Source organism: Hippocampus comes, unplaced genomic scaffold (genome assembly GCF_001891065.2).
Source record: "Hippocampus comes isolate QL1 unplaced genomic scaffold, H_comes_QL1_v1.1 scaffold107, whole genome shotgun sequence".
Taxonomy (NCBI): Eukaryota; Metazoa; Chordata; class Actinopteri; order Syngnathiformes; family Syngnathidae; genus Hippocampus; species Hippocampus comes.
The window spans coordinates 349420-374280 of NW_017804846.1; the positions used below are offsets into that span (position 1 = coordinate 349420).

Here is a 24861-nt window from a genome sequence, read left to right on the forward strand (position 1 = left end):
GACCCGTGTTTTCGAGGCCATTCAATATATTTAAAGGAAATCCAGACAGCCTTAACATTATGAACACTATGTTATGTAATGGTCTCTGTCACAGACCATGGAGGAGACATGCGTCAGTGTCGGGGCCTGCTGACTGAACAGATCTTTAAGGTGATCTGAAAATTATATGACACTACTTATGAAACAGGACATTTCCACTTTAATACTCTACACTAAGCATTAAATACGATTTTGCTGTTGTAGTAGCAGTATGGTATATTGAAGAAAAAAAATTCAATGCACTGCACAGGCTGAGCTATGTTGATAGTGGAGATGTTAATGAGGTGAGTTGCGATCCTTTGCAGATCTCCAGCACTGCCATGCTTGAGGGAAAAGGACAGCTGAAGTTCACCTCTGGCAAGTGGAGCCCTCACCATAACTGCAGCCAACTTGCTACTGCAAGTGACACAGCCATAAGAGGCTGGGATCTTCGTACCATGAAGTGAGTTTTCTTTAAGGGCTTACCCACTGTGATGTGACATTAATCTGTCATTCTACACTCACATGACTATTAAAATAAAAACAAACTGAGTAGTAGCATGCAGAGAGGTGGATACCGGGGGGCTCCGGGCATTCACCTGACGGCCAAATTACATTGGGGAGCAAACATGTCTTTTCCCAGGTGATGCACCAGACACATCAAACAGAAAAGTATTTCATCCAACTACGGCTGGGCGATGTGGCCCAAAATTCATACCCCGGTATCAATTGCATTCCTTCATGGTGACGGTATACATCACAATATAAAATTAAGGGTAATTTTTTAAAATCAATAATAATTATTAATTTAATAATGTCTGATTAGCTTGATTGTATAATCCATTACAGAAGCAAAACTGATCAAACTAATGAATTAGGCAGCCATCTCGTTACCTCTGCGTCCCGCGTCCTAGACGCATAATTTTCCCGTGGGACGCACAGTTCCAAATAATGTGCGTTTTTGGGACACAAGGAAATTTCTCAGTCAAAACAACAACAACAACAACAAAATGGCAGGCCTGAGGATTTCACGGTAACGATCGCTACCGGTAGCGTGTCGTTTCTGTGGCCTCATTTTGACGGTAATTCCTGTGCCCATGGATTCAAGAGCGATTGCCGACTTTGTTTTCAGCTGGAGTAAAGAAAGCAACTCGTTTCAAGATTCATCAGATCTCAAACAGCAAAATGAACAATGAGCACTCCAAATAACAAATGTTGCTGATCGATTGGATTGGATAGTTGACGCACAGACAAGATTTCAGCTTTCTATTTCATGCAAAATACTTCTTATGCAAATGTCTTCTCTTCTGTGCTCTTTTTCTTTTTCCTATATTCACTGTTGCTGCTGAAACAATGCCAATCTGTCAAATGTGGGACTAAAAAACAGGGATGTGTCCAAGGACCGGCAACCCGAGGCCAAGGCCAAGGCCAAGGACTTGCCTCCGAGGCCAAGGCCAAGGCCAAGGACTTGGAAAATTTTCCGAGGCAAGGCCAAGGCCAAGGACTTGAAAAATTTTCCGAGGCCAAGGCCAAGGACCAAGGACTTGCCTCCAAGGCCAAGGCCAAGGACCAAGGACTGATTTTGAAATTGAGGCCTAGCCGAAGAAGGACCGGCTCGAGGAACACATCCCTGCTAAAAAAGTCCTAAAATGCCACCTCTGGTAGTACTTTTCAAAACCGAAATTTGAAGTTCCAAGAAAGTTTCTTGTAGTACAAAATAGCCATTTGCCCACTCGATTCCCAGTAAATTGGCACATCAGACGCTAAACAGTGAAGACAAAAACAATATATTTTCCATACAGCTTTTGTCTTTATGTAAAATTTGTGACGCACAAAGCAAACAATGATGATGCTCTGTCAGAGGAAATGTCACGTCCACTTTGCAGTGTCACCGAATCAAATGTGCGTGGACCTCGACACGGCATGATGGAAGTACGCTTTGTGGCAGCCGAACATGAATGTTCCCGTTTGACATGAGACATATGTACTTCTTCACATGTACCTTGTAACCACAGCTTATCTGTAGCACATCTTGTACCCTCAAGCATTGCGTATGTGCGCATGTGGTGCGCTTGTTTGTACTTGTGATATATAAGATGATGTGCTAGGTCAGCACGTGTACGTGTGGGGTCTCTAGTAGTGGAATAATAATTACCTCGCCATCGATCACCATGATAACAGCAGAGTACAGAGGAGATTGAGAGGGATGGTTGGTGAAGGAGGTAATAGACACGAAAAGAATATATTTACAAGATGTGTATCACAGCCCCTGATAGAATGGAGGAAACATAGACATCACTCTGCCTTGTAACAAATTAAGGAGTTCTAGCGCACTTCATTCTCGCTGTCCTCCCCCCGCCGTGGTTTTTGAGAGAGAGTGCCGATTTGGCTCTCAACGCATGGTGAAGGGGAGCAGGGGGGATGGGGTTTTAGAGTTAGAGACCTGGTTAGCAAAAAACACCGACTCATCGATAAAGATCATAATACACCACTGTTATTTCACAGAACAGCTCCAGCCAGCAGATGGGAATACATATAGAAATTTTGAACAAAAGCAACACTCAAAGAAACGACAGTATATTTATGTACTATAAAGAATATATTCATATTGGTTAGCACATCCGCCTCACAGTGCAGAGGTGCTTCGGCCTCCGTGTGGAGTTTGCATGTTCTACCCGTTCCTGCGTGGGTTTTTTTATGTTTATTCACTCCGTCGTAGCCAAGCTTCAATGTATGTTCGATTGCACATTGTGAACTTTAATTGCATGAATAATATACCAATTTTGCATTGTGCATTTGTGTGTCTGACACAAATAACTTTTCAAATGCGGTAGCTCCTACATTTCAGAAAATCTTTTGACTGCCTGTCTAAGTTAATTCAAACTCATACCAGCCCCTCCAAAGATATCTATTTTAAAGCAGCTGTATAGATGTCAGACCAGCAGCCACTGTGTACACTGCAGGGCGCATACTTAAAATCAGTGCAGTGCTGCAGTAAAGAGTGGCTGCAGTACTTTACTACAGAATGGCCTCTGCACAAACCCCCATAAAAATCCAGGTAGACCTCATCAAATCAGTTCCAGACAGACAAAACAAGCTCATGTCAATAACGCACCTCACTAACCAAATCATCTTAAATCCGACAGTACTTCCACTTGCCTGGACCCAAGATAAACCATTGTGCCAGAGCCTTTCCTCATCATATACAGTATTATTAGCATATACAGCACCATTATGCAGGACCGTCACATTTCCTATTCAAGAAGAGACAATTATGCAAAAAAAATCTCAGCTGTTTTTAAATACATTTTTTCCATATGTTCCACTTGATTTGAGAGTGACCTTTGGAACCTTGCTGCAGTCAAATCAATTATACCTAACCTTTTCATATATTCCCAGCCCCCTTGACTTTATCAAACATATATTTAGAAGTATATAATAATATAATAAGTATTTATGACCTTAGGCAGACCGTAGAATAAAAATGAACAATGAGTTTAGTATTATTGAAGACATTGAATATGGGGAGAGATTTGCTTATTATTCAAATGAATGCATTAGTGATTTTCATGTGGTTTTGAGATCTGGAAATATATGCGTGAGTTACTGTTTGTGCATTTACCGTGACTTTCTAAATATTCAAGTCTGCTTGTGAACAGTTGAATGTGTGTTTGTGGATCAGCGGGCATGCACATTTACTTTTGAGACAAACGTCACATAGTTCGAAATATTCACGTGTTGAAAGACCATCCCTCCTCCATCCTTTAGGAGGCAGTGTTGCTGTCTTCATTGAACAGGTATGTGTCATCTCCCGTCTCGCGTTTAAAAAAAATTGGAAATTGAAAACCGCGAAAAACGAGCCTTTATCTGATCTTCTATCACGTGTTTATTTAACACAAGTCCGGAGACAAAATCCGACCATAATTGGCTTCCCTCAAGGTTGTTTTTCCTTTAAGCCAGAAGAGGTCAGTCTTTTTATGCTGCCGCTACTTCTTCTATGCCGCTGCTGCAGCAGCTGTGGCCCATGGACTTTTTCTGAATGGACTCACAATTGACTCCCCTTGGCTGAAACCAGAGGGCAGCTATCTTATGTTGCGACTGACACTGACAACCTCTGTTGTATTTATTTATTTATTTATTTTATTATTGTTTTTTGTTTGTTTTTCCTGAAAATACTGTTACCAATGCATATTTCACACTAGGATCACTGTCTGAAAAATGCTAGCCTCTCAGAGAACTACCTTCTCTGTTTGCATCAAGAATTCAGAGTATATGATCTCAGTATCGTGAATTGTGACTGACAGAGGTTAGGTTTACATTTTGCAGCCATGGCTTCACTTCTCACGACGGCAAGTAAGCAGCATTGTTAGTCCATTCATCCATGGCCAAAGCAGAAGAATTTCTTCCGAGTCAAAGCAAAACAAGCCCAATGAACACAAATCATGGGAGTATTTTCATTCCTTACCTGTGCTAAATAAATATGTAATAGAATATCAGCTAATGGGCTCATTTTCCATGTCCATATTTTTTCTCTATTATATATAGATAAATTACGATCGCAAATGAAAATCCACTATCGAGTGAATCCACAATAACCAAACCAGGAAGTAGCGGGGCAACACTGTATCTTGAAACTGTGTGACGTTTGTCTCAAAAATAAATGTGCATGCCCGCCGTCCACAAACGCACATTCAACTCACGAAACAAAATTGAATATTTTGAAATGATAAGTCGTGATAAAGCCACATGTACCTTTAACAAACACATGTACATCCCGCATTACTATATTTGTGCATCTGAAAAATGCGTGAAAATGGTGCCTATATTTGTAGAGTTTAAAAACAAAAACCTATTTCCAAAAGAACTGCATGAACCACTGATGTAGATGTTTAAACCTTATTTTTTTGGGCAGGTGGCATCTATGCGTTTGTTTGCATTTTCTGTGTATTTTAACTTCGAATATTTAAGAGGACATGATTGTGTGGAGGGGTTGCAATTAGATCTCAGGAATAAATCCAAGAGCGCATCATTTCATGATGTGAACCTTTTGCCCCAAACCGTGCATGGATATAAAATGCAGTTTCAACCTAATTCTTAATGGATCCCAGTGTAAAAAAAACAAAACGAAAATAAAAAGTAATGTCATTTTTCAGTGCAGTGATTAATGCAAAGAATGACACATTGAAGACCCCATAACTCCAGTGCATCTCTATCTGGCAAAGTACTGAGGGATTATGGGCACTCAGTGTTTAAAAGCACACAGGACAGAGAACAGGAATAGATTCAAAAAGATGGTAAAAGACAACAATCAGTCATGGAGCTATAAGGCCACTTTCTCAAATGTCTTACTTACATCGTGAACCCATGTGACATGAACAATCCTTCAAGATCTGTTTGGGTTATTAATTACTTTCCATAAACCCATAGATGATTCTCCACCCTTTTCCGTTTGTATACCTGTTTATCTTTCTTCATAATTATTTCTTACCATCTGATGTACCGCCCTCCAAACCTGCCACCACCCTGTCATCCTTGTCTGCTAGCCCAATCTCAAAGCCAGGCTTTAATTTCAAACAGCAATGAAATGATTGCTCTACCCGTTCGATTTTTCTTTTCCTTCTCCTCATCCGTTCTCAGAGCAGTTGTCATAGAAACAGAGACTGTGTGTGTGTGTGTGTGTGTGTGTGTGTGTGTGTGACTATGACCGTCTGTTCCAGTCGATTCCCTCAGCAGAGAGATTTATCGGCTAGACTAAACCAGTAGGAGGTTATATGTACCCGGTATTCCTCCGGAATTTGTTTATCCAGTCACAATGTGGGAACTGTCTTGTCTTTTGGACAGAAAAAGAGAGACTGAAAAGTCACCAAATATCAAGACTCTAGAAGTTTTATCACAAGTTTAAGTCCTTGAGGTAAGGGCTTGTAAATAAATAATGAACGCCGCTGTAATGTTCTCTGATTTGATGGAGGCACAGTTATGTGAGTGTTTGCTGCTCTACTTTAGTGTTTTCCACATTTAAACACAACAGTATTTGTGAGCGTGTTTCCCCAGTTTTATGTTTTTTTATCTGCTAGTGCCTAACAGTGTGTGTAATAGGTCCCCTGTTCCCCCATCAACCCCCATCACACATACTCAGCCTTGCTGGCTGAGTGACAGTAGATTGAGTGTGTTTGGTGGCTTAGACAGAACACAACTATAATCCCCCACACTCATACAAACACACACTCACACACATTTAAAAAAAAAAATGTCCCAGGTCTCTCCACTATTAGCTGGAGCCTAGGGAGTGGATGTGTGAGCGTGTTGCTTTGTGTTCATGTGTGTGTAGTGGGGATTGCTTTGTGACACCGGAGAGGGAAAAGGCGAAACTAACCCAATTTCCTGCTCCATTTCCTTTTCACATGGCAGGCACGTTCCATTCCACGCTGGAACGGGTTAAACACTGGCCACCCTTGAGCCCAGGGTCACAGCTTTTACACAGGAGAAAGCACCCTGTGAATAAATCATGTGCCTCAGGTTCAAAATTAAACATGAAATTGGTACTTTAAGTAAAACTGAAGTTTCAAGTCTGCTCTAAGGTAGAAGCTCTTTTGTTTCTGACAGACGATTACGATTCGCGGAGCTGCCAAACGGATTGTCCACATTTGGTTCGGGAAATCACTGAACGCTAACTCGTGAAGCCTGTAATACTGATTGTTACAGATAGTTTAAAAAATCCTGACTCACCTAGCGTAATTGTACAAACAAGTTGAAAATGGGCAAAAAAAGGGGTCATAAATACACGTACAGGCAATTGCAATGTATGTTTGACAATACACCAATTACAGACCTGGCGTCGATCCGCCAGTAGGCTCCAGTGATGTAGTGCTCATGTATTTACGGCAGAAGTTGGCAGAGGAGTCCAAGGTTAGCCAAAAGCTAACGAGTTGAGGCGAACCCCCTATTGTTGCTAGCCTTAATAACTTCATATCAGCAGCGAGGAACAGTGACACAATGTGAAGCTTCATCACCAGAATATTATGTTCAACTCTGCTCAGACAACTGCTTGCTAATGAAAACTCAATTCATCAGAGAATAACAATCACCATGACACGGCATCTTTGTCTGAATACTTTGTCGGATTACACTCTCTCGTTGAAGCGTAGATAATGGTGAGTCATATTTGAAATAATTTGTTTTGATTTCTTTTAATTGTCCGTCTTTGAAAATATGTCTCCACATGAAACTGGCGTGTAGCGGCAAAAAGTTTGGTCACTGCCACCATTGTTTGTTAAAAAAGGCGATTATGCGTGCAATAGTGTGTGCGTGTGCGCGTGTGTGTGCGTGTGTGTGTGTGGATATATTTAGGTGCTTACCAGGGATGTGTCCAAGGACCGGCAACCCGAGGCCAAGGCCAAGGCCAAGGACTTGCCTCCGAGGCCAAGGCCAAGGCCAAGGACTTGGAAAATTTTCCGAGGCAAGGCCAAGGCACATACGTGTGCGTGTGTGTGTGTGTGTGTGTGTGTGTGTGTGTGTGTGTGTGTGTGTGGATATATTTAGGTGCTTACATACGTGGACAAAATTATTGGTATCCCTCTGCTCTGTGAACAGAGGAGAACCCTCCAGTGGTCACAGAAATCACTTGGATCTGACATAATTAACAACTGTGAATCGTCGTTTGTCTCTATATGTGCCTCGCAACTGACTGGCAACCAGTTCAGGGTGTAGTCTGTCTTCCGCCCGAAGTCAGCTGGGATAGGCTCCAGCAACTCCCCGCGGGCCTGTTTGAGATGAGCGGTGTTGAAAATCGATGTATGGATGGATGAAAATTAACAATAAATTAAAATGTAAAGGAAATGACATGAAAACCCAGGAAGCAGTCCTAATGCTTTTGCAGGTTTACCTTCTACTGGTGCCTTTTGAAATGTTGACGGAATACAGACAATGATCTTGACAGCAGTCTCTTTTGAACACATGAAACGGTGAGACACGTGCCACGACAGCTAAGAAAGAAGCTTTGGGTTTCCCTTGAAAAGCAATATGCAGGTGTTAGCCTCTGTCGTTCCCCAAAACCTCCCTGTCAAAAGCAATTCAAGATGAAAATCAAACGAAGTCTTGTGGCCTTTTCTGCCGTTTTGTATTTTTGATCTGACCCTACAATTGAATCATGATTTTTAAATAAAAAAAAAAACAAACAACAGTCAAAGTCACTTTTAGAATGTTTGATTTTCAATTGCTGTTTGAAAATGGAAAGATAAAGTGTGTGACCTACGATCAAATAATTCCTTTCCTTTCGAGAATACATTACATCTGCATAGCGCCGATTCATTGATAAGAGCATAAATCTCAAATCAACTTATCCATGCTGCTTTTATTTCTCTGAATGCATTAAATATTCAACATATGCCAAAGAAATTCCAATAATTTGAGCGCAAAGCATTTTTGGACTCTAGAAAATGTGTCATCCACCTATAAAACCTAAATGACAAAGCTGAGCTTTTGACAGGGATCATTGTTTAAGTCTATGCTTAATTTGCAGACGTGCTGCAAAGTCCATAGCTTGAATAATGCATATTCACTCTCCCCTCTACTTGTTATTAGACATTTTGTCGCAGAGGCACACAAAAGCTTCTAGCTGTCTTGACCTAATTGAAGCCCAGCAGTTTGCCCCGGGTCATTCTCTTATACCTCCCTTATTTTAATGAGATTTTTAATTAGCATGTTAATTGCCTAATGTGATCAGAGGGGTGACGAGCTAGCTAGCTATCTGCTGTTGGCATCCAGCTGGGCCATAACACTTGAGGCTTTCCACTCTGCTGAACATAACCCAGCCGAGCTGAGCTTTATTAGGCGAGCCTGGAGAGGAAATGGTTTTGAAGATATAAAGTTTGCTTTTTGTTGTGGTGGCTTGTTTGTTTTATTCATCCATGCTTAAAGGAGGAGTAAGAGCTGTCGTGAGCGTCTTCCATTTCATTATTAAACTGTTATTTAATATACTTCAGTAAATGTCACCTAAAAAAATGTTTTATTTGCAATAGATTGAATGGTTGTTTGTCTGTTTGTGTGAATGGATGGAAAGACAAACAACCGACATGCCCATATCTAAAAAAAACAGTACACAATGACAAACCAGCATTAAAAATGTGTGACGTTCTGCGGCAACAATGCATAACAATCATTGGGTTGTCCCCAAGAAGGAAAATACAGGTAACTTGGTCAATACTCCACCATCAACAATTGTATTTTCCTACGTTTTGGTCTATGTGCCGCTACCTTTTACTACTGTTTTGCCAAATTCGGAAACCCAGCTTAGCACCTTTTAGCTTGAAATGAATGGATGGAAACTTATCACATGAAAACATGAAACTTGGATATTGGGATATTGATCTTTCTTTTTCTGGTGTGGCAGCAGTATTCGCCTGTAATATTCTGCAAAATAACACAAGTATACATATAGGCAGTAGCCAAATGCATCTCATGATTGAGATCTCCCTCAATAACACTAACCCTTTTAACTCTGTCACGTTTGCTTGCATGCACTTCAAGATCTGTATCCATAGTCCAATACAGTTCCTGGTATTGTACCAGTAATTGCCTTTGTCATTGAATTGATCTCTTTCAGTGGACAGTGATGGGACAGTGAATAAGGCCTATGTATTTCAAATGTTCCGTTTCAGTAGCACAGTAGACAAAAGTGTTTGAAGAAGTAGAATGTGACCATGAAGATGGACGCAGACACAATGCAGAGCTTCCCTGTTCCATTGTCATGTCATTATATTAACTTCGAACTAGCAGGAACTCAAGGCTGTGTAGTTGCCTTTATAATAAACCAACCCCGGATGTCAGCTTCTTTATTGAGCCTGGCCTTGGTTGACAGATTCACACTCGGGAATGTCTGGACAGTGTGAATCATTCTCTCTCTGTTTTTATTGTTCTTTTAAATCCACTACCCCCCACCCCCTTCCATTTTTTTCCATATCATTTTCAAAATTGCTCTTCATAGGCATTCCCTCTTATTTCTCTATCCTTTCATCTTTACCTTCAAATGTCACTTTGCCCAAACTTTTCAGATTTTTTTTTTTTAACCTTCTTCCTCAAATCTGTCTCTCTTTCTCCCTCCTCTCAGCCAGATTTACTGTATCGATAACGCTCATGGCCAGCTGGTGCGCGACCTGGACTTCAACCCAAACAGGCAGTATTACTTGGCCAGCTGCGGAGACGACTGCAAGGTTAAATTCTGGGATGTCCGCAACATCCAGGAGCCCATCAAAACTCTGGAGGAGCACTCACATTGGTGGGTAGACTGTGTGTGTCCGAACATGCATATGTTTGTAAATGCACATGTGTCTATCTGTCAGGGTGTGTGTGCGGGACTGTGTGTCGAAAACGGGTTTGTCCTTGAACTATGTCACCGCCACAGTGTGTCCCTGAGAGTCACTGTGACTCACTGTCTCCCCTCAACTCCTCATTTTTGCATGGCCAACAATTTTGATGGACAATCCCAGTAAGATCCTGATGTTAAGCTCTGAAAAGCCAACATAATCGGGCGTAGTCGTAGTTGAATGGCATTTGGAGAGCATTCTGGGATCTCATTTTGATGAATTAGTCCTACTGGGACATGAGAGGTGTTTACAGTTCATGGGCATGATTGTTTTATAACTAGCAAGTGCATTTTGAAGTGCTGCCATGGAAATAATCATGTTCTTAGTCGGGAAAAAAAAACATTCTTTACACAAGGCTGTACAACAAAAAGTTCCTCTGCAGTCAAAATGGATTTCATATCCACTAACTCAATACTTAATCACTGCTTACACGGCTAAATATTTAATAATGAAATAATACATTTATAACTTAACCAATTCATTAATTACTGCTTGCATTCATTAATAAGTTATCTTATTTGTTAAGTATTTACCACTGGTGTAGGTCAGGCAGAAGAACAAGTACCAAAGATGTGCAAAATCAAACCACTGCTATAAAATTGCACTGAAATCAATACCGAACTGTAATTTGTTTTGACTTTATGTTGTTGTTGTTATTGTTCTCGAATTAAAAGAAAAAAGTTTTTGATTTGGCCGGTCTCCGCCACTTTTACACATGCTGTCAACAGGGTGTACAACACTCCCACCAACAACATGTGCAATCTGTTCATTAACATACCTGCAATTTTGCACCCCCGTTTGGCAACTTTGCAACTGAGTTGTTCAGCATGGTAGATGACACAGCTCATGTCTAAAAATCCAATTCCGATGAGGTTGGGGCGTTGTGTTAAACATAAATAAAAAGAGAATACAATGATTTGCAAATCATGTTTAACCAATATTTCCTTGAATACACTGTAAAGACAAGATATTTAATGTTCAAACTGATAAACTTGATTGTTAACTTTAAATTTTAGGGCTGCTGTTCACCCTCACCCCATTTTCGCTTGTGAATGACTGAGCAATTTAGGGAGGCTCCTCTTATTCCCCATCGTGGCGCCCACCTGTTCCTAGATAGCCTGTTCCAAACAGGTGTTTGATGAGCATTCCTCAACTTTCTCAGTCTTTTTTTGCCATTTGTCCCAGCTTTTGTGGAATTTGTCGCAGCCATAAAGGTTAATGATTATTTGATAAAACAAAGTTTAGCAGTTAACTAAATATCGGTTGAACATGATTTGCAAATCATTGCATTCTGTTTTTTGTTCTGATTAACCCAATGCCCCAACTTCATTTGAATTAGGGACGTAATAAGGTACACTGTCCGCTCGTGTAATATGATTTTGGCTTGAACTCCGAAGACTGTTTCATTTTTTAAATTGTACAATGTTTTGACCGTTTTGAACTTGAAGACGACCGTTATCGAGCTCGAGGTTGATAGCATAGAGAAAATAACAAATAAATTCATGAAAACTTAATTGCCCAAAAACATACAATTACATTTTTTATCTGTTTGTTTGTTTTTTAATTTTCCTGGAGAATGCAGAAACTATACTGAGGACAACGAAAACTCCTCTGCGCCACTGTTGGTTGGTGTCTTATTTTATTAATGGCTTTATCTCCTAAATAATTGAATGCCCTAAGTACTTCTGGTGCAATAAAATGTAGTTATACGCTAATTACATTTTAAATAGGCAGTTACTCCTTTTGACAGCAAAGGTTTAACCGTTGTCGGCCCAATGCGCCTCGGTCCTGCTTCAGCACAGCCTCTGCTCTGTGAAGCTGCAGGCACTGCCAAGAGCTGAACACAGTGTACTGCAGCAGTGTGAAAATGTGTGTGTGTTTGTGTTTGTGTGTGTGTGTGTGTGTGTGTGTGAGAGAGAGAGAGAGAGAGAGAGAGAGAGAGAGAGAGAGAGAGAGAGAGAGACCCTCTCCTGTGTAAGATTAAAAGATGTGTGCGTGTCTGGAGTTAAACCAAGCTTCTCCTGCAGCACACTACTCCTACATGATGAAGGCATACACACACACACACACACACACACAGACACACACACACACACACACAGATATCGCATCTTCTCAAAAGAAAGATATATTTGGCTAACATATCCTATAAAGACAGATTGCTGCAGATTTCATCTACTTTTAATCGGTGACAGGCATGTGTTAGCATGTAAGATTTCTCGCCTCCACTTATTTATTTATTTATTTATTTTTATCACTTCTCTAACAGTCTTCTCTTGTGTTTGTGCATACTATAATATGTAAATATCTATATTCATGTCATGGCTGTTTGTGTGAGTGTGATATACCTGCATAGCTCGTTTAATGAGCACAAGCAGGAAAGGGTGTCTGGGTTTTTTAAGGGTATTTGCGTGGGAAGCGGATTTGAGACGCGAGAGGAATAGCACGGCCAAAGCTGATTTTCCGTCAACAGCATTGGGGATCCCTCAATCCCTGCCTGTGAGGGGACGGCGGCTACACGTTTCAGCTGTGCCCTGGCTGACAGAGATGAAGGGAGTGAGAGACACAAGCACAGAGAGAGGTAGAAAGAGATTAAAAAGTAGCATGGGAGGGAAAAGCACTTACAACCGGAGTGATAGAAAGATGGATAAGATTGGAATGAGCTAGTGTCTATGTATCATAAATAATTGGATTAAGAGACATCAAGGGAAACATCGGGAAAAGTTATGATAATGATCGTAACCACGTGGGAGCTCAACTGCAAGGTAGCAAATGTTTCGGCACCACATTGGGATGTACATGCTGTATTTAATTTTATTTTTTTCCTTCTGATTACCCCTGTGAGAATGGTGCATTTTCGACATGGTTTTGCTTGGGAACGATGGTGTGAAACGGAGATACAAAAGATGCTGCTTTTGCGATGTCCTTATGTATCCACGCATGTGTGGACATAAACAAATGAATGAGGTCATGACATTTTTTTCTGTCCACTTTTTCACACTTGTGTCCGCAGTCCCACATTACATGCAGTTGATGCAATGCTATCTTTAGCCAAATTATGTCTCTCTCCGCGATGCAAGGTTAAGATAATCTCTGCCAGTGGGGGCTCAATCAGGAAAAGTCGCTTGTTTCTACCCATTACCTGGAACAAAGCAAGTTGTGAAATGGATAACGTTACAGCACAGTAAAACGTGGACCGATGTGAGCTTTTTAACTATTGGACAAGGAAATCTCTGGCCAGATATCGACTGTGGTCCTTCCATCGAATATGCTGTCTCAATACTTTTGTCCATGCATTGTCACACTTTTTTGTGGTTGATTTTGTGATGCTTTTTGTTAAATACTGACTACTCATGTTTGCTTGTAGGGTGTGGAGCGTCCGCTATAACCACAGCCACGACCAGCTGGTCTTGACAGCCAGCAGTGACAGCCGTCTCATCCTCTCCAACATGGTTTCGATCTCCTCCGAGCCATTTGGCCATTTGGTGGATGATGAAGATCTCAGCGATGGGGAGGACAACCACCAGGAGGATAAGTAAGAGTAACATGTGTCAGTCAGAAGATGTTTCTATTGCACTTCATGAGAAATTAAACCAGCAGGGTCAAACTGCAATTTCACATCATCACCTAGCGTAGCAAAATAGAAGAGCGCCAAAGTTTGAAAAGAAAACCAACATTTTTCAAAGAATCATCACGGAGAGCCAATATTTGTGTGCTTGCCCAAATCACATTGGGGCAAGCAGCAGTTTTTGCAATCAGCTCCGTGCACCCTGACACGATGAATGAGGGCATAGACAGTAATGAATGGAGTTGATTGAGAATCTACACAAAAATGCGTGTTTTTATCATAACCTCATGTCATTAAAATAACATGAGTGAGCCTAGACATAACACTAAGGTTAATGTATGGTATATATAGTCATTTTGAGAGCTGAAACATGGAAAAAAAATTCTAGCAAAAGTGAAACCATTAAGCAGGTGAACAAACTTCTGTGTTTAGCACCTTACCCCCACCTAAAAAAGTCACAAAACAAAACAAAAAAAACTATGATCTTGTGTTTTTTTAAAAACAATGTTTCACTACCGTATTTTCCGGACTGTAAGTCACACTGGAGTATAAGTCGCATTTTAGGGGGAAATGTATTTCATAAAATCCTACACCAAGAACAGACATGTCATCTTGAAAGGCAATTTAAAATAAAAATTAAAAAGAGAACAAGCTGAATAAGTGTACGATATGCTAACGTTACATGACGCATAAACAACGAACTGAGAACGTCCCTGGTATGTTCACGTAACATATTTAGAGTTATTCAGATAACTCTAGCATAAAGAACATGCTAGCAAGTTGACCAAACCATCAGTGTCACTCCAAATCACAAAATCCAATGAAATCTTCATCCTCTGTATCATTTTTAAATTTCTCTGTGAACTCCGGAGGTAGAAGATGCGGTGCTCCCTCTTCTACGTCGCTTACATCAGAGTCACCGTTAGTGCTTTTTATCAGTTACCGCCAATGTAGAAAGTACCAACACCGGCCAAGAACACCCTCTTGCGGTTTAATGTGAAAATAACGTGAAATGATATGATGTGTTCATCATTTCACACATAAATTGCTCCATAGTATAAGTCGCAGCCCCGGCCAAACTATGAAAAAAAAATGAGACTTATCGTCCAGAAAATACAGTAATCACTGGCGTTCCCACTCCTCTCACTTGTGAGCTATAGCTGTTAACTCGATGACAGACCCTCATACCCTATTATCAACTCTTCATGAATCCAGGTTTCCCAGGCACCATACTGAAGTATTTTCAAATTGAGACGATATTTGCTTCATACCTTGAGATGTAAACTTTAATACGGTGGAAGCCCAATATTCACGGGGCAAAATAGCCATTTTCCGCGAATAATTGAGGCCTATGTATGAATAGTTTTGCCATAAATTTTACCCAAACAATGATCTCAAAACACTTGAAGAGCATTTCAAACACATTGTCAAACATTTCTGTGCTTATGAAGAGCGAGTACAGTGAACAGCTGAGCATGCCCATACACAATGGTAAGTCGTTGACGATTGGTGCTGCCATCTTATCTACCCGATCCTACCTTTTCAATCACATATCGAACATCACTGTTATTTGCTTAATGCTTTGTCTTTGTAGTTGGATCAGCAAGTCTGGGCCTCTAGTGAGCCCGTGAGGTGGGAAAACTTCTATCTAAGCCAGTGCCTCTCAATTTTTTTTTCTTTGTATGTCTATAAATGGTGTCATTTGTCTATAAAACTGCTCTAAGCACAGCTCTGCACAACCTTCTGCCTTCTGCCATAGAAGTTTGGTTGAGCTGACAACTAGTTTGATGTGTTTTTTGAGCCTGTTTATGACCAACTATAACATTTGTTGCCTCAGTTACAGAGATGCTACAATACAATAAATGTCCTTCTGTAGTATTTTGCCACAAAAAGAAAAAGATGGTCATGGTGAATTTTCCACACCTCAATTCCAATGAAGTGTGGATGGTGTGTAAAACATTAACGAAAACAGAATGCCTCCGTACAAATCCTTTTCAACCTCTATTCAGTTATTTAAGTTTCAAACAGATAAACTTTGTTTTTTTTTTTTTTTTGCAATAATTCACTCATTTTCGATTTAATGGTCGTTACTTACAGGCTTTCTTATAACACTGACTGGTAATATTGTTGACTGGAACTGTTCATAATTCCCTCCACCTTATCGGACAATGACCAAGATGACGCCATATATGTGTGCCCTGGTCCTTTGGTGCATTCTGTTTCATCTGTTTTTGTGTATTAATAAGATAACATAAGAGAATAAAACCTTTATTTATCTCACAATGGAGAAATTCCCAATTTACAGCAGCAAAATTATGAAAGGGAGAAGTAGAAGTACAAAAAGTATATAAATAAATATAACTTATAAAATATAAATATAAGCATACTAAAAATGGGCAAGTCGGGGTGAGTCCGGGTTTTCAGGTCTGTCTATTCAATCGCCTGACGGCAGTCGGCAAGATCGAGCGGCGGTACCTCTCCTCTGTCTGTCCATCATAGCTTTTAGCATCCTCCTGTTGCCCACCTCCTCCAGAGTGTCCAGGGAGCAGCCCAGGACACAGCTGGCCCTCCTGACCAGTCACATGTATGCTGCTCTTACACCTCTAAATAGACCTGCTGTGGCACTGGTATATTTTATTTTGGACCAAACAAGTGAGACGCCGTAGAAGAGACTAACATGCTGGTGCAAATCCGTAGACCTGGGATTTTCCACACCATTGTACGCTCACTCAGGAACAAAGATGGACAAGGTGGTGCTTCTGATGAAGGGCAACGGGACTTTTCCTTCTCTTGTCTTTTGTGCTTCACTGAGACATAGCTTTGTGAGTAGATCTTGGACGGCGCATTACATCTGGACAGATTTCATATTTTCTGCCCAGATCGTCATCCAGACCTGTCTGGCAACAGCAAAAGTGGTGGTGTCTGTTTCTACTGTAGGCATGAGTTCGCACCATTCATTCTGGCGTGTTTACATGCCAGCGAACACAGACGCGCACTAGGCTCAGCGCGTGGTTGCAGAGCACACTCTGGATGCGGAGCGGACTTTCCTGTAAATGCATCGAAAAGATGTACCAGTGAGACTGTGGAGGAGCTACCCGCGTGTTTGGAAACAACAGACTGGGAGGTGACAGACATTCTATTTGAGTATCGTATTTTCCACGCTAAAAGGCACACTGGATTATGCGGCGCACCTTCAATGAATGGCCTATTTTGTATTTTTTTTTTCATACATTAGACGCACCGCACTATAAGACGCAATCTACAATGCATCCACTAGATGGAGCTACGCTCAAGGAAATGCCAACTCAACCGTAGCAATGCCACTCGAGTGAAGCGCGCCTCAGCAGTCCATAGTCTGCTGCTCTCTGCTGTGCGCGCGTGAGCGCGAGCGGTACGCACGTGGTTCAACAATCAGCGCAGACGCAACCCACGTCACGGATCAAAGAAGCTTTGAACAAACGGCAACGGCTAAGATAGCTTAGCTGTTGAGTGGCGTTGCTACAGAACGATCAGATGTCAGTAAAACGTATTTAATAAAGCAGCAACACAGTTCACTTCACCAACAGCAAGTTATAACACTGACCCGTTAACATTGAACTCCCTTGCCGCTGCTCTATTTCCGTGTTCAACTGCGTAACCCGATCGCCTTAAGTTTGAACTCTGCATTGTAAGCATGTCTCTAGCGAGGACCCATTTTGGGGTCGACATATTATCGTAATAACCATACACAAGGCGCAATGGATTTTAAGGCGCGCTGTGAGCTTTTAAGAAAATGGAAGGCTTTTAGGTGCGCCTTTTAGTGCGGAAAATACGGTACTCGTATACTGTGACGTCATATACTGTAAGAACTTCTGTGAAGATACATTGTGCCAAACATGCACCAAGGCATGTTACAACAACAGCAAAGCTTAGATGGATTTTTGAAACTGACGGCATTCAGAAATAGAGGCGAAAGCAGCTTAAAGGAGGCAAAATACTTTTTTTTTTCAGCTGCAGTTCACTGTCAACAACACGGTGTGGCTGTTTGGAGAGCACACCGGTAAATCACCAACTACAAACCTAAAACTCCCCAAGGTGTGAATGACCTGGCCCTAGCTCAGAGCCTCATCACCCACTCTATTTTATATCCCCTCACTTTGTCTTACATGATTCCATGATTTAATTGCCAATAAAATTGTTTGGTGCCTTGCATCCAGCGTGACACTTTTGAATATTGAGGCCACACACTGATTCATGTGAAAATGTTCTGTGAACCATTCTGTCATGACAAAATTTTCAACTCAGTTTTCTCGGTCATAGTTTACATTAATGGTGAAAAAAAAAGTGAAAGTATTTATCTTGGTCTCATTGTTTTAAGTCACATAAACCCGGCCTTTGAACGGGTATGTGCAGTTGTTTTATATCCACTGTAACTCCTCCAAACTGTGCAGTGCTACTCTTTAGTTCGACACAATTGCACTGAACCACTGAAGCAGGAACGCAAGCCATGTCTTGGCCTTGATGTAATGAATTATCCGTTTAATTGTTTGTGATATTAAATGGATGTGATTGTGAATCCACAAATAATCCCTTACAAATAGATGGGGGTGCGGTAACATGCGTCGTACATTATAATTATGACTAATCATTAACAATACAAGGATGAACAAGCCACACGCGATCAAGATATTTGATCTTTGAAGTTTAAAGCAAACTGCTTCCTTCAATATTTTTATTTTTTTTAAATCCAAATTTGAAATGTGGTATGCATGACATGTTGCCTATATACACAGACTTGCACTGAGATTGAATATGAAGGCCCTTCTGATTGCAACTACCCGTCATGATTCACACGGACTGAAATCAGTGCTCGCATGATGAAATGAGTAATATCAGCAGGATTGCACATGACCGTTTGGTATTAGGTATGACAGATTTTGTCTCATCTTTCCAGCTTGCCGCTTCTTCACGTGTTGTCTTTGCTTGTGTTGCAGGTGCAAGGAGCCTCTGAAGGACAGTGTGGTGTCCACCTACGAGGAGCATGAAGACAGCGTATATGCGGCTGAGTGGTCGTCGGCCGATCCGTGGCTCTTCGCCTCGCTCAGCTATGATGGACGCCTAGTCATCAACAGGGTCCCCCGTACCCTCAAATACCAGATCCTATTGTGAGTGGACATACCGAACGTGAGACAAAGAGGGCATGGTTAAAATTGCTGTCAAAGACAAACTACAGTACATAATATTCTTGCAAAAACTGTAATTAATGTAAATACATTCTGCAACTTAACACTCTAAATTAAACATTTCCTGGTTTAGTTTGTTTTTTTTTTCCCCATTGTTTCTTCATTGCTATCTTTTCATGTCAAAGCAACGGCACAATCATTTCCAAAATGTCAGTGTGAATCGTATTAAATCGCCATTAAATCATTCCACATAACAGTGTTGATACTCTTATCTTGAGTAATCATACAATGTGGGGAAAGTTCTTCTGTCAGTTCACACTTCACGTTCTATCTGGATATTGTGGAAAATTTAATTCACTGCAGTAGCTCAATCCCCCCACCCCCATCCCCACCCCCAAAAAGTGAGGAGGTCTATGCGGTCCTCCAAGAAACATGCCTCCCCAGTCCTTCATTCAGCCACCGCCAAAGCGGTCGTATTAGAGGATGCTGCACGCAGCAGAAATTTCTCCGGGACGTTTCAACCGACTGTTACCCATGAATAGCCCAGAGCACCGGTTGCAAATCTGCCATTCGTGGTGTTCTCTGGAAAATGCCACTCAGACTGCACCGCATTGAGCTGTGAGTCGCGCCCTCGTAACGCCATCACGGACGGAGTACGTATCTGACAGTTTGAGTAGAAACATGCACATTAGTGGCTTATTGGAGGTCATTTTGTAGTGCTGCGGCAGTGCTCATCCTGTTCCTCTTCCCACAAAGGGACAGAGAGCAGCCCTGCTGGTGGGTTGTTGTCCTGGGGCTCCCCGCTACATCTCCTGATATCTCCTCCATGGATACAGTGCTGGGAGACATAACAATCCTTGTTGAGGTGCACCACCTGAGAAGCTTCTGTGGTTGTAGACACCACTGCCAAAATGCAAAAAAAAGCCAGTAAACAGAAAGGATTCGGACATGGAAATGGTCTGTGGCCTCCAATTTGAGACCAATCTAGACCAGGGAAAGGCAACATGCGGCACATGGGCTCCTTTACAAAATAAAGTGAACTGCCCAATACTGTACTGCATCGTACAGGTGAGTTATTGAATGACATGCAGTACAAACATTTTAAAATAGTAAAATCTTTGTGTGAGTTGATTTATGTTTAAAAAAAAAAAAAATCCCTAAAATGTGTTCTTGCACTTAATGTTTTCGTGTTTAGCAGTTTTGTGCGATTTTTGAATAGGAGATTTTATCCACAAGGTCACTGGGGAAAAAAAAAATCACTATGTGGTTTATTTGCTTGTTGTTGAATAGCACATATTTTATGCATGCATTTCAGCATGACATATTTTAAGATAGAGACTTGATTTACATACCGGTAGGTTAAATTATTATTATTTTTTTAATGTTAAAAAACATGCACATATTTCATCCCTCTTAAAAATGAAACACCTGGTTAAGAAGTATGGAGTCTTATATGGCCCACTGATAGTGCTGATGAAAAATTGTGGCCCTCTCCATCATTGAAGTTGCCCATCCCTGGTCCAAACCTTGTGTACTGCGGCTGACGTCATCGACAGGCCAATTTATCGCAGCTTAACTTTGCAGTCACACTTATTCCATTTATTATTGCTGTACTTCGGTGCTCTGACCAGTATTCATTATAACTGGCTTACAGTTTAGAAACAGTGACTCCCAAGTCCGGGCTGCAGTGTGTGTTGAGATTTGTGACATCAGCGCCCCATTCCTTGTTGCTATTGAAGCATATTCCACCACCGTTTTTATTTCCATGATAGTTTCGTGTCGCGGTCCGCCCGGTGGAAACGGAAGCCATGAAGGTGAAGCCTGGTGTCCGGGTATTGGTAGCTGAGCCAGGTTTTGGTTAAGCAGAACGCGCCAGAATGTGCAAGGTTTTCTTGGTCCTTGTGAGAAGTTCATTCATCTTGTTTGGCGTAGAACGTAGATTAGCAAAATGGATTGATGGGAGCGAGGTTCAAAATCCACGTTGACATAGCTTGACAAGCACGCTCGCCTCCCCTTCTTCCGGCGGCGTTTCCATGCTCCGTACAGAGCAGTCGCCCCGCCAGCTATTAACTCTGAAACTACTTAGCTGGAAACTATCGAGGCACACACCTTCCTCAAATGATCCCCCGTTGCTGTAAATGCTCCTCCAGGGTGCGTCATGAATGCTGTGTGCCAAGTGCTTCGATGTTGCGCCTGTAATTTGTTAAATGTCAAAAGTCAATTTTTTTGTGTGTGTGTGCGTGTGTGCACAGTCATGGTTGTACAGATCAGGTCATTTTACTGCTCCACAATGACGTTTAGAGCTCTATGTCGACCTGTCTAGTTGCTAATCATGGGTTTTTAGTTTTAAGAGGGGGCAAAGCCACTTGAAATTACTCTGACGCCATAATTGTTTTAAATTGTCATCTATTTCTGAATCCACAGTGTTTGTGAGGAAAGAACCAGTTATAGGGAAAAAAGCTTGGATCCAGCAGGATTTTTAACAACTTTTTGGACCAGACTATTAAAATGAAAGGAGAGCAGGGAATTATTCCAGTGCACAAAAAGAAGTATGCGATTATTTGCATCCATCCACTTTTTATAACGCTTGATTTGGCATGAGACTCTGCTTTGTTTTAGTGTTTTATGGTGTCTGCTGTATTTGTGTTATTAATTTATTGTTTTTACTTTCTCTGTTATCGCTTGGGTGAAGACACTTGAGTGACATTTCTTTGCCTTTAATGGCCCACATGTACGGTCAAACACATGAGACACGGCATTAACACGCCGATTTCGATAAAGACCTTTTCTGAGTAGGACCCGCAAGGACCCTTGAGCTGTCTTCACCTGCCTGCGTGGGTTCCTAAATATCTTCTGACTAAAACTGTTAACAGGACTTCTTGGATATGTCCAACACAAATTGAACAACGTAATAATTACAAAAATAAAAATATATTAAATTTTAAGTGGGCTTGGGTGGTCTTTTAAAAATAGGCAAAAGGTACTGTGATGGGAAAGTACTTGTAAAGCACTTTGTATGCAACAGTGGTTGTTTTAAAGTGCTCTATTAATAAAGTTGAGTTGAGTCAAGTGTATCCTCATTCGTGTATGTGTGCTGAAGAAATGTTGCAAATTACAACCATGCAGATCGAGGACATGTTTCCCCATTTGGCCAAGTTATAAAAACGCACTGTGATAAGAAGTATTCACTGGTTCACTGGTTGTAAATACCATCAGTAAACAAACCTACACTCAGCCCATATCAATGTGTACGTTCTGTGTAAATCTAGTTAATGTGTTGCCAGGGTCTTGTGCAGGTGCGGACTCTGGATGCTGAGTTTTGTACATATTGGAGTCTGTCCAGAGTTTTGCTGGCTAGTCCAGACAGGGCTCAGCCACAATAGACTATGCGGGAGGTTATGAAGGCGTGAATAAGTGTTTGAGCCACACAATCAATGAGTAATGGCTGGAGTATGGAGATGTTCCTAAGATGATGGAGACAGAATTTTTATACCTCTTTTATGTGCAACTAAAAGGAGAGAGTAGAGTCCAGGATGACGCCCAGGTTACGGTGGTCGACTGGTGAGCGCGTCACCCTCAAAGTGTGGAGGTGCAGGGTTCAATTCCGGATCCGGCCTCCATCTGTGGTGTTTGCATGTTCTCCCCGTGCCTGCGTGGGTTTTCACCGGTTTCTCCAGTTTCCTCCCACATTCCAAAAACATGCGTGGCAGGTTAATGGAACAACCTAAATTGTCCCGAGATGTGATTGTGAGCGCGAATGATTGTTCATCTATGTGTGCCTTGTGATTGGCTGGCAACCAGTTCAGGGTGTACCCCACCTACTGCCCGTAGACAACCGGGATAAACTCCAGCACACCCCGTGACCCTTGTGAAGATAAGTGGATCAAAAAATAGATGGATGGATGAATAACATTTTATATTTGGTGGCGCAACCTTGGCTTGCTGTAACTGCATCAAGCCTGTGAGCCATTCACCAGACTGTTGCATTCTTCATTTTAAAATTGTTTTCCAGGCCTCCATTGCAAACTCTTTCAGTTCTTGTTTGATCCCGAGGGGTTCTCCCTTTAGTCTCCGCTTCAGGAGGTAACATTCGGCTCTATTGGCTTAATGTCTGGTTATTGACTTGGCCAGTCTAAGAGCTTCCACATTTTCCCCCTGATGAAGTCTTTTTTTGTGTTGGTGTTGTGTTTTGGAGCATTGTCTGTCTTCTTGCATGATGAAGCTTTTCTCGATTAGTTAGGGTACATTTTTTTTGTAAATTGTCAACTAAAATTGTTTTATATACTTCAGTATTCATTCTGCTGCTTCCATCATGAGTTACATCAGGGATGAAACTTGGGACAAAACTTCACATGATGGTAATCTGCTATGAGGAATGTTGTAGTGCAAAACAGACTTGTCAGCTGCGCCAAAAATGCAGCTCTTGTCGAGCCATTGTGAATGGCGGTAATTGTCAAACAGATGTTTCCCTCAAACATGGTGGTGAAAATGACTTTGGCCGCGAAGAAATGAAATTAAGAATAATTGGGTTTCATTCAATTATTTATTCATAAATGCAACATGGAGCCAGGCTGAGTGTGAGAGTGGAGCTTCAGGTTTCAGCTGATAATTACCTCAGCGGTCTTTTTGACTGATTTGCATGGAGGAGATTTCTACTTCCTTGAAACCAAGCTGATGCTTCGACATGCTTCTCTGCACAGTGAGCGAAGAGCAGACAGGCCAAGAGAAGGGAATTACTGACAGCCATAGAAGGGGGGTTAAGAGGTCTGCAGCGAGGACCCTCGGGACATGATAAGAGCAGCATGGCCAAAATGTATATGTGCATGAAGTGGAGGAAGGAAGACTTGTACGCTGAGTGTTATTTTCACCAGGGTTGATAGTGGGTTTCATGAGTTCCACAGCCATGCAGGTTTTGTAGTCATATTATGTTCTTCTTCTTTTTCTTTCTATTTTTTTTTCTTACGGTTCTACAACTCCTGAGTTGGTTTGGTCTTACTTGAGCAGAGAGTTGCCAACATGAGCCTGAAGACTTTATTCCACCACTTGCATAGAGGCAATGGAGGACTGACAACAACAAACCGTCGTAAAAGCACCAGGTGTCAATGTAAAAATGTAAAAAAAAAAACATTACTACTAATTGTTAATTTAATTGCACATTAGCTGCAATGTTCCGTGCTCCGTAACTCTGCAGCCCCTACAGTATATACGCGACTGTAAAACAGTCTCATCACTTTTGATGTTAGCTGGAAGCATGCTTAACTCTGACAAGCACCCTGTAGTCAAGGGAAACGATTCTGTGTGCCCTAAGCTACTTCATATATGGTTTTATCATTCCTGCAGAAGATAAACAGCATGTGGAGGGGACGAACCGGGCCGATTGAGACATCTTTGTAATTTTAAAGTGTCCACAATGAAGATGTTTCGCAGGAAAGTCTGACTTCTGTACTGTAGATATACACATTTGACTTAACTCTATAAATCAATCAATCACCAAGTAATCATTCATCTAACTCAATGTTTCCATCTCAATGCTTTGAGTGCCGAAAGGTCTCATTTCATTCATTAATCAATTACATTTTCAAGAGAGACGGCAACGTCGACTTTGAAAACAGACACTATGGCATTGCCTCAGTAGTAGACAGTAGACTGACCTTCTATTTGTTCCTGTCAAAGGCAGTACAATGGAGGTGCTAATATATTCAGCTCCCTGATCCAAAGCCATTGTCCCATAATTAATGAACAAGCGCATTTG

At 41.4% G+C, this 24861-nt stretch overlaps 1 protein-coding gene across 1 annotated transcript in view; it reads left to right on the top strand.

The window, feature by feature from the left end:
* The window catches only part of eipr1 (EARP complex and GARP complex interacting protein 1), a 41793-nt gene extending 19739 nt beyond the window's left edge, over nucleotides 1–22054 (top strand). Inside the window, exons 6-9 of the mRNA XM_019876571.1 lie at nucleotides 345–481; nucleotides 10124–10291; nucleotides 13747–13914; nucleotides 18921–22054. Coding sequence (XP_019732130.1) covers nucleotides 345–481; nucleotides 10124–10291; nucleotides 13747–13914; nucleotides 18921–19095 — 648 coding nt within the window. The 3' untranslated portion in view covers nucleotides 19096–22054. The remainder of the gene's footprint in view (nucleotides 1–344; nucleotides 482–10123; nucleotides 10292–13746; nucleotides 13915–18920) is intronic.
* The last annotated feature ends 2807 nt before the right edge of the window (nucleotides 22055–24861 follow it).